Below are 15,701 nucleotides of genomic sequence, written 5' to 3' on the forward strand. Positions count from 1 at the left end.
ATATCTTGGTTGCTCAATGTTTCCTTTTAGTCTCCCTTTTGCAGATAATTTGGCCTAGCTTGCCAGTATTGTTGGCCTTAAGTAAGGAAGCTTAGATAGTAGAATTGCTAACGAGCTTTCTTTATTTGACCTAATCATTAGAGTAAGAATGCTTTGCCTGTGTTAAATCCTTGGTTAGCTGAGATAGTTGCAATGAAGATAGATAAAAAGGAATTCTTCAGGCCCTGTGTCCCTGGAAAGGGCTGATAAGGAGAAACTACACAAGAACCACCTGATTTTGGATATGCAAGGAAGGTATGAGCAAGACAAAGATGGACTGAGCATGCGTAAAGACAAAGTTCAGTCAGCGGTCAGAGTGATGAAGACTACCGACTTCTTCCAACGACCACCAGAGGATCCCCAACGACCACCTAAGGACTTAAGTACGCATGCGTCAGGGACATTTACATATATTAATGAGTTCCAAGAAATCTCATGTTTATATAAATTAATCTTATGAATATGTATATTTTGCAACATATAACCTCTGTGATCTTGCTTGTTTGTTGGAGCACTTGTGGCGGAGCGATCCCCAGTGCTGCCCAGCGCTGCAATAAAGAATACCTGCTTAATAGTCATCCCGACTATTGAGTTCTGATTTTGGCTTTTCACGGCAACAGTTTGGCGACCCAGATGGGACCCGCTCTGCTCGGCTGCAGGACCCGCTGAGAACAGGACTCCCTAGGGTACCCCCGGGATTTCCCGGAGGGACTCCTCGCCTCAATCGGATCACTGCGGGAGCAGACAAGGACCATCTAAAGGAAAAAGGTATTCTTTAAATCTTTTCTGTTTTGGAATTTGGGACCGGTCATTTGGAAGGTTCTCATAAGTCGTAGGAGACGTCCTACGCTGAGCGCCATATACCAGGCTACTAGTGCCTGAGGGTATACATTTGGTGGTACGTTGGTACAGGCACGGGTTAAGCCTTGTACTTCTGCAAGAACGTGCCTTTTGGTATTGGTACACTTATGAAACCCACATGAGTTTGTACTGTTGGCGGTATGGATTTACTGGCACCAAACTCGGATATTGGTTTATTGGTATTGAATTTGGATATATTGGTTAGGCACTGCGAAATCGGCAACTAAGCGTGAATGAGCTGAGTTAACTCTGGTGTGACTGGTGAGTGACTGAAACACAGTGTGATTGCAAAGTGAGTGTGGAAAACCTGGAGACCTGTGCGTCTCATCCTGAAAATGAATGTGAACCGCTTTTCCTTGTGAATTGTTTATTCAATGTGAGAATTGTGGAACGTGGTCAGAGTGGGAGAATAAAGCGCGACAGGTTGAGGTTATTAAAATAATCTGTGGGAGAATAACGGAAGTACAGAATCAATAAGGTAGAATGGGGGGACAGCAAAGTGGTGGTATTGTAAAGAAAAGCCCCCTAGGATGTATCTTAGCACACTGGAAAGAGATAGGGGGACCACCAGGTGGGAGTGTGAATAAGAAAACATTAATCAAATATTGTGATCAGTGGTGGCCCCTGTACAAATTAGAAGATGGTGAAAAATGGCCTTTGAACAGAACTTTGAAGTATAATACTTTGTTGCAACTCATGTTATTTTTGCGGCGGGAAGGAAAATGGGATGAGGTGGTTTATGCAGATATGTTTTTCACTCTGCGGAATCACCCTGAGTGGCAGAAAGAGTGCGGAATTAATTTGGCGCCCCAGGACCCTATGGTCTTGGTGATAGAAAAGGAGAGAAATATTGAAAAGGTGTTGCTCGGCGTGTAGCATTGGACAGAGATGTTTGAAAGTTGGTTCGCAGAATAAAAGGTTAGAGGATTATTTGCCTCCGCTAGAAAGGGAAGGTGATAGAGAAGGAGATGCGGGTGCTGTTGGGAGAGAAGAGCCGGAGACGAGAGAGAGAGAGGAACTGGCGAGTTACTGCAGGGAATTATCGGGACGACCCTGAGAGGGTTGCTAAAGGATTTGAATTGATTGTGAAAACCCAGGACCCTGACTGGGAGGATGTGGATGCAATGCTGGATGCAGTGTTCAGTGAATCAGAAAAACAGATGGTTGTGAGAGCAGCTAGAACTCAGGTGCAGGCTCTGGTGCTGGCTGGGACTCTGCCGGGAACAGTGGAATTACCAATCCCGGCTGGGACCCTAACCAGATGGGAACCAGGAATTTACTAGTGCGGTAACGGAATAAGAAATGCTGTCCCAAAATCAGTAAATTGGTCTAAGCTGTATGAGATAAAACAAGATAAAAAGGAGTCACCTACTGACTTTTTGAATCGGCTAAAGGAAGGAATGCGGAAATATACTCCTTTAGACCCTACCTCTCAAGAAGGTAAAAGTCAGCTAATAGTTCTGTTTCTGGGACAGTCGGTGGATGATATTAGAAGGAAATTACAGAAAGTGCAAGGGGCAGATGCAAGGGACTTGGAAAGGTTATTGGAAACTGCTTGGCAAGTGTATCGGAATAGAGATAGTCGAAAGGAAAAACAAATGGGTAAAACAATTGCTAATGCTACAGTAGCTGCTTTGCGCACCGTAGAAGGTCAGATACCCCCTCGGAGCAACACCAATGAGGGGAGAGGAGTTATGAGAAGTGGTGCAAGTGCCCCACTTAGAGGGAAGAGAGGAAATCAACCCCTCTTGAAAGATCAGTGCGTCTATTGTAAACAACTGGGGCACTGGAAAAAAGATTGCCCGAGACTGGGCAAATCGGTGATGGTAGCCAACACAGAAGAAAATTGATGGGGACCAGGGCAATCTTCCCTAGCAGAACCCTTGGTAAAAATTCAGCTAGGGAAAGAAGAAAAAAAACCTGTAGAATTTTTAATAGATACAGGTGCCACATTTTCAGTATTAACTCAGACTTTATTGCCCGTGAGTAAACAAACTGTTAACATTGTGGGAGCAACAGGGCAGGTTGAGAGGGCTTTCTTTCTAAGACCATTGAAATTTAAAATTGGAAAAAGTGTAGGGATTCATAAATTCCTCTACTTGCCTGAAGCTCCTAGACCACTTTTGGGAAGGGACTTATTAGAACAATTGAATGCTGAAATAAGATTTAAAGATGGGGAAATCGAATTTAAAATACCAGAAGAAAACCACATTGAAATTTTAAGTTTGGCTCTCACTGAACCCCAAGTTAGAGAAGAAGAAATTATGCAGGAAATAAAAGACCAGGTATACCCAGGAGTATGGGCCTCGGGAATACCTGGAAAAGCTAAAAATGCGGAATTGGTTGTTGTTAAACTCAAAGAAGGAGCACGACCCATTAGGGTGAAACAATATCCTTTGAAATTGGAAGATAGACGAGGAGTGAAACATATTATAGAAGAATTTATAAAATTCGGATTATTGACTGAATGCTCTTCAGAGTACAACACTCCCATTCTGCCTGTCAAAAAGCCTGATGGCAAAACCTACCGATTGGTGCAAGACCTACGGGCAATAAATCGGATAGTTGAAGATTTGCACCCGGTAGTGGCAAACCCATACACTTTATTGACCAGTTTAAAAGAAACCTATGAATGGTTCACAGTACTAGATCTGAAAGATGCATTCTTTTGCCTCACCTTGGCCCCTGAAAGCCGCAACTTTTTTGCCTTTGAGTGGGAAAACCCTGATTCAGGACGGAAAACCCAACTAACCTGGACAGTGTTACCTCAAGGATTTAAGAATAGCCCCACAATTTTTGGAAATCAATTGGCTAAAGAATTAGAGGTCTGGGAAAGGCCTCCAGGAAATGGTACCCTTTTGCAATATGTGGATGATATTCTGATAGCTACAGAAAAAGAAGAAGAATGTAAGGAATGGACTGTGAGTTTGTTAAATTTTCTTGGACTAAGTGGTTATCGAGTATCGTTGCAGAAAGTCCAGATCTTGAAAAAAGAAGTAATCTACTTGGGATTTGTGATTTCTAAAGGACAGAGACAGCTCGGGAATGACCGAAAAGAAGCCATCTGCAGGACCCCAGAACCGACCACAGTAAAAGAGCTGCGAACCTTTCTGGGAATGACAGGTTGGTGTCGATTATGGATTTATAATTATGGACTTTTAGTTAAACCCTTGTACAAACTGTTGAAAAATAGTCAGACACAGTTAACATGGACTGATGAAGCCAAGAGGGCATTCAAAGAATTGAAATTGGAATTAATGAGAGCTCCAGCTTTGGGCCTGCCAGACATAACAAAGCCCTTCTGGTTGTTCTCATATGAGAGACAAGGAGTGGCTTTGGGAATTCTAGCCCAGAGGCTGGGTCCTTATAAACGAGCAGTAGCATATTTTTCCAAACAATTGGATGAGGTAAGTAAAGGATGGCCGGGATGCCTTCGGGCAGTTGCCGCTGTTGTTTTGATCATTCAAGAAGCTCGAAAATTTACCTTGGGACAAAAGATGGTTGTGCATACTTCCCATGCTGTAACTTCCGTTTTGGAACAAAAAGGAGGACATTGGCTGTCACCATCAAGGTTTCTGAAGTATCAAGCAGTCCTGATGGAACAGGACGATATTGAAATCGTTACATCTGCTGTAATTAACCCCGCTTCTTTTCTAAGTAATAAGCAGGAAATGAAGACTGTTGTACATGATTGTATAGAAACCATTGAGACCGTATACGCAAGCAGGCCTGACCTGAAGGATGAGCCACTGGAAGAAGCTGACCACACTTGGTATACCGATGGGAGTAGTTTTGTAAAGAATGGAGTTCGAATGGCAGGATATGCTGTGACCACCACAGATCAGGTGGTGGAAGCAAAGTCACTCCCTAAAGGCACATCTGCACAACGAGCCGAAATAGTTGCCTTAGTGAGAGCACCGGAGCTTGCCAAAGGATTGCGCGTGATTGACAGATTCAAAATATGCCTTTGGCGTAGTGCATGCTCACGGAGCAATTTGGAAGGAGCGAGGACTCTTAACCGCTCAAGGGAAAGGTATAAAACACGCTGATATAATACTGCGACTTTTAGAAGCTGTGCAACTTCCGTCAGCAGTGGCAATTATGCACTGCAAAGGACATCAGAAAGGTAACGCTGACAGGGAAGTGGGAAATAAGTTGGCTGATTATGAGGCAAGGCAAGCAGCGGAACAAGGTGAGATACTAAGTTTAATTCCTGAAAAATCTTAGCCACTACCTGAATCAGCTGAATACGATGAAAAGAATCAGAAGTTAATTACTGACTTAGAGGCTAAAATTGGCCTATCAGGATGGGCAGTGTTAAAAGATAACAGGATAATAATCCCCTTTAGACTACTGTGGGCACTGACAAAGACTGAACATGATAAAACTCACTGGGGAACTGAAGCTCTGTATGACTCTCTCACTAAGCAGATAGTGGCTAGAAATTTGTTTCAAACTGTGAAAAGTGTGGTTGATAGGTGTGAGACATGTTTGAAAAATAACCCAAAGGTAGAAAATCGTGTAAAATTTGGAAGCATAGGCAAAGGAAATGTTCCAGGTCAAAACTGGCAAATAGACTTTTCGGAGCTCCCTAGAAAAGGGGGGTATAGGTATCTGTTGGTGTTAACCGATACCTACTCTGGATGGCCTGAAGCTTTCCCTTGCAGAACAAATAAAGCTCGAGAAGTAACAAAAGTTTTATTAAGAGAAATTATTCCTAGGTTTGGAGTGCCAGAAGTTATCTCCTCTGACAGAGGGCCACACCTCGTGTCACAGGTAGTTCAGCAAGCTAGTAAGTTTTTAGAAATTAATTGGAAATTGCATACAGCCTACCGCCCACAAGCAAGTGGACAGGTAGAGAAAATGAACCATGAGATAAAAACACAATTGAGCAAAATTTGTCAGGAAACCAACTTGAGATGGGATCAGGCCCTCCCAATTGCATTATTGAGACTTCGAACTAAACCAAGGACTAAAGAGAAATTGAGTCCCTTTGAGATTTTATATGGGAGACCATTTCAAACCAGATATCGAGGGCAAGATCTCACTCAAGCAGGGGAAATTAGCTTACGGCAATATCTAATAGCATTAGGAAAACAATTACAAGAAGTAAATAAATTAGTAGTATCTACCAGAGCGTGGGGTTTAGATTCTCCGGTGCACTTGTTTAAACCTGGGGATTGGGTTTATGTTAAAAATATTTCAGGTGACCCTCTTGAAGAGAAATGGAGTGGCCCTTTTCAAGTTCTGCTCACAACCTACACTGCAGTTAAGCTTGAGAAGCACGCTGCGTGGATCCACTATTCGAGAATTAAGAAAGCACCTACTGGACCATGGAAATCTCAGCCTACGGGACCAACGTCCGTAAGATTGACCCAAAAGTAGTTTTACTGATGCTGCTATGCGCTTGTTTACTAGTGTGTAAAAGTTTGTGTGAAGAGGATGCTAACAATTTAATGTTAGATAATAATTGTTATCATCCTTGCCATTTGTGTTGGCTGTGTAAAGCGAATAATTGAAAGAAATATGTGGAAGTAGTAATGACTTTTAATTTAGAACCTTTGTAAAAGAATTTACAAAGTTTAAAGAAAAGGGGGGAATGAAAAGAGCTAAAATCCCCAAAGACAAAAAAGAAATGCTGTAAATATCTTGGTTGCTCAATGTTTCCTTTTAGTCTCCCTTTTGCAGATAATTTGGCCTAGCTTGCCAGTATTGTTGGCCTTAAGTAAGGAAGCTTAGATAGTAGAATTGCTAACGAGCTTTCTTTATTTGACCTAATCATTAGAGTAAGAATGCTTTGCCTGTGTTAAATCCTTGGTTAGCTGAGATAGTTGCAATGAAGATAGATAAAAAGGAATTCTTCAGGCCCTGTGTCCCTGGAAAGGGCTGATAAGGAGAAACTACACAAGAACCACCTGATTTTGGATATGCAAGGAAGGTATGAGCAAGACAAAGATGGACTGAGCATGCGTAAAGACAAAGTTCAGTCAGCGGTCAGAGTGATGAAGACTACCGACTTCTTCCAACGACCACCAGAGGATCCCCAACGACCACCTAAGGACTTAAGTACGCATGCGTCAGGGACATTTACATATATTAATGAGTTCCAAGAAATCTCATGTTTATATAAATTAATCTTATGAATATGTATATTTTGCAACATATAACCTCTGTGATCTTGCTTGTTTGTTGGAGCACTTGTGGCGGAGCGATCCCCAGTGCTGCCCAGCGCTGCAATAAAGAATACCTGCTTAATAGTCATCCCGACTATTGAGTTCTGATTTTGGCTTTTCACGGCAACAAATCTTTTCAACTCCCCGACTGTTTGAGTACCGACAAAAGCCGATCTCTGCTCGGCAGAGCCGCGTGGTCGGCAGAGTCACGACAATGACCCAGAGGAACAGGCTGGCCAGCAACTTTATTAACTGGCGAATTCCACAAACAGACAAACTTAACGACCTGACGAGTTTAACGAACGAACAAAGGCGATTTGGCAATGGAGCTATTTTCCGGGCAACCCGATCCCAAACTTGCATATATATTGGAAAAGCAGAGGAGAAGATAAGCAAGAAAAGGAAAGGAGAAGAGAGGAGGAAAGAGAAAGAAAAAGTATCACCACCCCTGGATCCCGCGATGACGATGACAGACGTGGCAATCCTCCAGTGGTGGGCGTGCGCGCGCTTGGCGGGGGGGGGGGGGGGGGGGGGGAAGGGGGAGCAAGCCTTTTATTGGCTAATCCCCGCCTCCAGGTACGCCCCTTCAGGACTGACATGGTTATTGTTCTAGAAAGTTCTCAATCTTCTGCGCAGGCGCTGGGGAAGGGGGGTGGTCGTGAGGGGTCTCTCGGGCGGTTGCAAGTCCCTTCCTCAGATCAGCTCTGTGTGACCGCTGGCTATACATGGTCAGGTTTGGCAGAACCTGGAACCGCGCATCCTCCAACGCGCTCTCCACGTCCCGCTCTTGCTCTCCCCCACCCCATGCTCGCCGACCTGCCGTCGCCATGCAAATAGCGCCTCAAGTCACCACAACGTTTGAGACATTAACTCTTTCAGTCTCTCACAAAGCTCTGCTCAGAAGTTGTAATCCAGGCTCTGACAAACGCCCTTTGCAACTTTCCACAGGTTTGTAGTCTGATACCAGCAACAGAGGTATCAGGGATGGAAAGAACAAAATTAATGTTATTATATTCCAACTGCAACAAGTCAAATTAAAAGAATATATGTCTCCCATTCTCTCTCTCAGAAAGCGAGAGAGAGAGGCTGAAGCCTTGGAGAAAGAGCAAAGTCTCTCAACCCAATCTGAAAATTGAAAACAGAAAATTGCATGTCTGGATGAAAATGTGAGACAAAATAGCATCCTGGAGACACATCCTGTAATCTGGGGCTAACTCTGCCAACCTGGAATACCTGGTAACCTTAATTAAAACAGGTGGCCAAATGTCAGTACTGAGAATAATTTGATTTGGCTGAGATCATAGTAGGTTCTCAACCATCACGTGGAAACAGCGACCTCATTATTAAACAACTATGTCAACTATAAAATTTAGAAGTTCCATCTTTTGGGAGACCATCAGTTGATACCATTTAAAACTGATGGCTGCATTATAAAAAACAGCAGGAACTATTAAGCATTTTTTGTCAGGACAGCCACCGGACCATGTATCAGCTCATTGAGAACTATCCTAAGTAGTTAAATGGCTCTTAGCAATATGTGGTACCAAAACAAATTAAAGTGAAGGAGGTGAGTAAAAACAATAACGGACACTTACCTATTGCCGATCAGATGCTGAACTATAAGGAAGACAGCTCACAGTCCTAAATTAAATGCAACCATGTTACAGAAATTATACTGCTTTTCAAGTCTAGCAGTCAATATCCAGGAACAGTGTCCTACCATCTGAGCCAAAGGATTTAATGACTAGGGAAGAGATTTACCAAGTATTTCTGGAGACAGAAACATACACTGCTACCGCAGATACCAATGAGCCAGCGTCTCCGGCACAGATTGTTTTGGACTTGAATTCCCACTGGAACTGGTGTATATAATGTGTTGCACCTGTTCATCAGTGACTTACAGAGACATCAAGCAAGCAGTGTGTCTATAGCCTTGCCTGAAATAACCCATTGCCCAAACAGTCTCTTCATGTGGAGTACATCAGATCTCAAGATCAGCCATCAGCATGAGAGGAGAGCCAGGTGAAAGGAAAAGCTCAGACAGTGATTCAACACCCCAAATCAGCCATGAAAAGCATCAGTTCAATCCCTGACAAAACAATAAGAAAATAAGTACCCTGAATCCAGGAGAAAAGAATTCGCATGATCATCCCCAGACTTCTGAGAACATGAGGTACAGTTCAAACCTGTACTAAGAGTCAAGCCAGGTCCTCTTTTTTATTTTTTACAGACCATTTCAAACATCCTTAATATTTTGCCACGTTAATTACGGAGGAATTTAGAGTAAAACCAAGAGAACTTGCTTTAGGTACAAAGAATAAGGTGGTGATAGTCTCCAAAGAAAACCATTATTTCCATTATTGCACTCCCATGAGAAATTATGCCGCTTCTTGCCATCTGCTGTGCTATTACTAGCCATTTATAATGACAAATCCATCATGAGAAATATGTTCACATGAAGGCTGTAACATATGCTTTCTATTAACAAATGATAAAGAATATTGTAATACACTGCAGCTGCAGTTTCGCAAACTGCAGTGTTTAGAGGAAAATAATGGCATGCATCACTGAGCCCAATCCTGTTCTGGAAGCCACAACATGAGATAGTGCCTGTGTTAACTTCCACACTGTTTCTTCATTGAATGAGTCTTACACACACGTGCTACCAGATCTTGTACATGACTACTATGGAGCACCAGAGTAGAAGCAACACACAGGGTTTAGCCAAGGATCTAGACTCCAAGTGCTCCTCAGCTCCGGTTCTCAGACCAGGCCAGATGAGCTGGGCAAAGCATGATTTCCAAAGGGGGAGGGGTTGGCACAGAATGACAGCAAGTGCTTATGAACACAGTTGCAGGAATAGCAAACAGATGTTTCACTGTGAACTCAATGAGGGCAGCTGACCATTGTTCCCAGAGAGAACTGTCATGAAAGAAAACACCCTCTTTAACACCACTCATTTCTGTAAGTCAATTTGCTCTCTTTAGCAAAAAATGCAAAAGCACAGAAAGATCAACAGCACAGTGACACATGAATACACTCCTCAAAGTGGGGCACCAGCAGCAAAGGAACACTAGCAATCTCAGGCATGGCACTACATTGCATTCCTACAGCACTCAGAAACTTTAACAGCAACACCTCTTGGACCTCTCTAAGCAGAGATGGGAGAAGGAAGTCCAGAGCACAAAGCACTGAAGGCTTCTACACTCCAAATCGAGCCATGTTGTACTGTCCTGTATGAGCTATCATGTATACCAGCAGCGTCATCCTCCAATGCTCCACCCCTGCCACTCTAGCCAATGCTATAAGGCACTATCTAATGTATTACATAATATTACAGGCACTTCCTTGGTACGTTTCCATAATCCACATTAAAAATAAATACATTTAAAACAAAACTCAAAAGAATCCTGGTCCCTCCACACCCATCTCCCTTCTCAACATAACATAACACCAGACCTGTGCTGGTTAACATTTCTATTCTATTATTATCTCTAGTTGTTGGACAGCCTCGGTACAAAGAAAAATGAGAACTTCAACTCACGTTGTTTCTCCTGTAGAAAGGCAGATGAGCAAAATGCAGACCCTTCACCTGCAGAAGGAAAAAAACACAATGTGAAACAGTATTGCTTTACATGGACATCAAGCTCTTTACTTTTTCTCCAGTATTGCAGTAAGTATTTTGCAATTGACCACTATCCTTACTTCTAAAACTCCCATTGGCTTCAGTGGGAATAGCTCAGCACATAACACACTTGAAAACTGCTCTAATCTATTCATCAAAATGGTTAGTCTAGAAGCCAGATTTTACTCTTCATCTCAAGAAAGGCATCATAAGCAATGAAATTGTAGCTAGGAATCTATTTGATTACCTGTAGCATTAGCCACTGAATCTCTAAATAACTAAGAATTACCATAACTTATCTAGCAACACAAAACAGATTCTTATTCCGAATATTTAATTAGCAGAGTTTTTAAGAATGTCTCTGTCCTTCCATTCTCTCCCACAGTCCACCTGTCCAAGGAAAGTTGCAAGTACAAAGGGATTTTCTCAGATCTAAATACAAAAACCTAAAATACAGTGACACAAGGATACAGAAATATAAGGGCCTTTCATTTAGTTTGTGCCTATAGATAAAGGACTCCTACAGCACTCAGGCCATTTCTACCATGGAGAGTACACACCTTTGCCATCAATCCATCACTACAGAAACAAAAGCCCAATGGTACCTGCCCACAGCTACCATCAGAGCTGGGATGGGAACACAGGTCTCTTAATCCCTTCTCTAGATTCCTTCTTCAGAGGTCTAGGCAAAATTTACTCTTTTTCCTGGAGCCTACCTACCATTTAAGTATATTCAAAAAAGCGATAGAGACTGCACTCTTCTGCTGAGACACAGTCTGAATAAACAACAGAGGCAACGTTATGTTCTGTGTATCTGGAAACAAAAACCAGACTGGTTAAATGACAGGGACCAGTGAAGCTAGTGGCGTTCCACAATGTGTGAATAAAACAGTGCGTGTGTTGTAATTGCCTGCCTACTGATTTCCTTGTGTTCAGTGAAAGCTTCTGCCCAGTGCCTTAAGAAGACTATAGAACTTGTATGCACTGTTCCTCATTCCATGGATTAAAAATACTGTTACGCTAAACCCCACTAGGGTTAATATACAATGAATAATAATAATTTTTAACTCCTCTGATGGATGCAGCAGTACAGAACAAGAGCTCTGCCACCATTCTCTTTTTCTTCAGATGCCCCAGCTATCACAACTGACAACTTGGCTTTCAAAGGGAGTAAAAAGAAAAGAAAAAATGACAGGCTCTTCAATATACAGCATAGAAATCTGCTCTTCTCCATTCTTTGTGCTGAAACTGCAAGCAAAGAGACCACCTCGGGTACCTGACTTTTGAGGAATGAAAGTGATTTGAATTAACCACATTCCAAACTTCACATACAATCTCTTTCATCTTCAGTTCCTCATCAGGGCAATTCACAGCCTGTTGTTCTGCCAAAGAGCTTGGGTCACAACTGTTAATCTGCTTTCAGCTTATTAGGGAAGAAGCATTACCTGCAATAGCTCACAGGGAGAGTAATTGTTGAGGCAAAGCATCCATCAGTCATTGCGTTGGGAAGAACCTGTGAAGCTCTCATGAATGTGAGAGCTAAAACCAAAAATCAGGCCTCCATGTCAAGAGCACAGACCAGCCTTCTGAAGTGCTGGTATACACAATTCTATGAATTACAACATGACTGGAAAACAACGGGCTTCATGAAGAAAACTCCTTCCCATGACAGCTTTAAATGGCTGTGGAGACAGAAATTCTCCATCTCAAAAGAACAGCTCTTGATGGAAAGTGAAGCCACTTTCACTACAGAATTGAAATTCATTTTTATTTGGTAGGTTTCAAAACCAGACAATTTTTTTAAAGCTTTACTAAAAAATTTCAACTTTGAACATAAGTTTTTAACATCTAGATTTAGGTCTTTCAGTATGCGTTACTGTGCCTGTCCCACATTATTCACTATTTAAAAGAGAAAAATAAGAAGAGATCATGGAAAAAAAAAATAAACAAAAACATGAAGGCAAAACAAAAACACTAGAAAGGAAACGCTTGTTTTCAGTTGCTAAGCAGTATGTAAAAGTCAATAAATTCTAGATCTGGCCCATGTTTTCATGCATGTTTTCTAGGGTTTTTTCTGTAAAAAGCTCCCATCACATTTGTGCCGCTGCCTTGCACAGGATATGGTGAATGACAATCACTTTGCAGGCACAGCACATACTGTTAAAGAGCAAGTGCAACAAGAGGGGAGAGGGGACACAGGTATTTCTCAAGGTTTTTTAAACTGCAGTGGTTTTGGCTGGGATAGAGTTAAATTTCCTCACAGTAGCTTGTATGGGGCTATGTTTTGGATTTGTGCTGAAAACAGTTGATAACCCAGGGATGTTTTCGTTCCTGCTGAGCAGTGCTTACACAGAGTCATGGCCTTTTCTGCTACTCACCCCACCCCACCAGCGAGTGGGCTGGGGGGCACGAGAAGCTGGGAGGGGACACAGCTGGGACAGCTGACCCCAACTGGCCAAAGGGACATCCCACACCATTTGACGTCATGCTCAGCAATGAAAGCTGGCAAGAAGGAGGAGGAAGGGGGGGCCTTCAGAGTTCTAGCATTTGTCTTCCCAAGAACCGTTACGTGTGATGAAGCCGTGCTTTCCTGGAAATGGCTAAACATCTGCCTGTGGGTGGGAAGTAGTAAATGAATTTCTTATTTTGCTTTGCTTGCACATGCAGCTTTTGCTTTACCTACTAAACTGTCTTTACCATAACCCATGAATTTTCTCACTTTTACCCTTCCGATTCTCTCCCCCATCCCACTGGGGGAGAGTGAGTGAGTGGCTGGGGGGGGGGCTGAGCTGCTGGCCAGGATTAAACCACAACTATCACCAAATGTGATAGCAGGGACACAAATAGTCCTCAAGTTTTTTTAAATCTAGGCTTAGATTTTTGTTTCTACAAAAGCTCTTCAGCTTTCTTTCACACACAGTACCTTGCCTCCAACTCATGCATGATCTGCAAGATGAATGCTGAAGAGTTGAGACAGTCATAACCATCCACCCCTCAAAAACCAGTAATTGCCAGGGTTAGTGCGACTCCAGACAAAACCTTGCTGTTTAATGCTTTCACAGTGGTAGCAGGGGAGAGTAAGGAAAGTTATTTATCACAAGTTTTTCAAAATTTAACCCAGCGTGTGAACATTAAGTACAGTGTCATTTTCCCATGTTTTTTTCAGCACTCTTGCAAGCTGCTCCACAAAGTACTGAAACATTTATGGAATCCCATACTACCACTGAAACAATCTGCAAAAAAATATGAAGTACCCACACACAGTCTGTTTTTTCTTTCTTTCCTACAAACTTGCATTATTTCTAAAGTATAAGCTAAGCATTGCCTTCATTTGTTCTCTGTTGATGTTAAAAAAAAAAAAAAAAAAAAAAAGAGCACTGTGCCAGTTTGTAAGTCACATACTTTTACCTGTCTTGACAAAAGGGCAACAGGGTTGACAAACACTAGTACCCCAACAATACTGCCTGCAACATTTTCATGACATTTTTCAGATAGGTGTTTGATAGTCCTTTATTTTTTCTTTCTCTTTTTACGTATTCCTTGATCTTGTACTGAACTTTCATAGGGATTCCATGAAGATGTGAGAATACTAGTGCCCTGTTTCATACACTTCCATGGACAGAGACCATATTACCACAACAGGGATTGTTCAAATATAGTAAACTACTTGCTACAAATTCCTTTCCAGCTTAAAGACAAGGTCTCAAAAGCCCAGCAGAAACCAGCAAACAGAGTGGAGTGGAAAGTGTGAAAAGTGACCAATAAAACAAGCAGGTAATGCACAATCATTAGCCAGCTGGGAGCTAAAGTCAGAGTAGAACAGTTCTGAGAATGCCGTTATCCTCATATTCAAAGCTAAGAAGCAAGAAGCTACAGTGCAAACTACTGCCAGGAGATATGGGAGCTGGCTGAATATTCCATACTCTGCCTCGGTAATGAAGGTGAGAGTGAAAGCTCTTTTGAGCTTCCATTCAGCGCTACATTTCTGAGTCTGTGCTGTCTTTCCTGTGTTATCCTATTTGGCAGTAATCTCCCATTCTTTCTATTCCCTCAGTCCTCCAGAGAATTTATCACCTCCATGTTGCTGCAGTATTGTGTGTGTACGCAAGAAAAAGGTCCCTTTACTGAGAGAATTCAGTTGCCTGCTGAGCAGATTAATGCAAATTGCACATTCAGCTGCATATCATCTCCTTTCACTTCACAGCCTCTGATCAGTGAAGATCTACATAATTTATAAACCTAATTTTAAAACATTTGCAATTACATAAAAATAACCAGGAGAACAGGCTTGCCTCCATGGTTGTTAAGAGATGAAGTTGGAATAATTTAACTTTTGGGCTGATTGATTTGGTTTAAAAATTCTAAAAGCTCACACTGCTCCTAAAATTCTTGCTTGCCTCCTCTACCCTCTCAACCTTCCGGCAAAATAGGCATAAAGCACATAACTGGCTATGCACAAAGCAGTGTATTCCTGGGAAATGCAGAGTGGGAAAAATGGTCAGAAGTGATGGTATCTTTATCCAGGGGAAGCTAACTCCTTGTTGGTAGGGATATAAGTACAGAACTTCAAGTTTCTGATGCTAAGCATAAACACACTAAGTCAGCATTTTGGGTGATCCCTACACTCAGAATCTTCTCAAAGAGGCTGCAGAGTGGTTTTTGCAGTAACTCAGCAAGGGACATGCTGCCTTCACAGCTCATCACCCACTCTGCCCAGGGCTTTCTTTTTAAGCACCAAATATTCCGAAAATTTACCCTCCAATTTTTTTTAATGTTAAATTCTTGGGGAGGGGGGGAATCCTTCTTTGAGCTGTTTTGAAGACCTGTTCTGAGAGCTTATGGGCCCAATTCAGCAATCTCCTATAGTAAATATAAGTGTCGGCTCTAAAACGGCATATTTTTGCTTAAAAGTTCAAAAGTGCTTGAAATTATTAGGTGCAAAACACATCCAGTTTTTCACAGTCGGTTATTTCACAGCACACATGATATTTTAAGCACACGTG

At 42.2% G+C, this 15,701-nt stretch overlaps 1 protein-coding gene across 1 annotated transcript in view; it reads right to left on the reverse strand.

Annotated features, from left to right (window-relative positions):
- Positions 1-15,701, reverse strand: part of PITPNM3 (PITPNM family member 3) — a 131,160-nt gene that overhangs the window by 77,008 nt on the left and 38,451 nt on the right. Inside the window, exon 3 of the mRNA XM_075517739.1 lies at positions 10,618-10,665. Coding sequence (XP_075373854.1) covers positions 10,618-10,665 — 48 coding nt within the window. The remainder of the gene's footprint in view (positions 1-10,617; positions 10,666-15,701) is intronic.

Source organism: Mycteria americana, chromosome 15 (genome assembly GCF_035582795.1).
Source record: "Mycteria americana isolate JAX WOST 10 ecotype Jacksonville Zoo and Gardens chromosome 15, USCA_MyAme_1.0, whole genome shotgun sequence".
Classification (NCBI taxonomy): Eukaryota; Metazoa; Chordata; class Aves; order Ciconiiformes; family Ciconiidae; genus Mycteria; species Mycteria americana.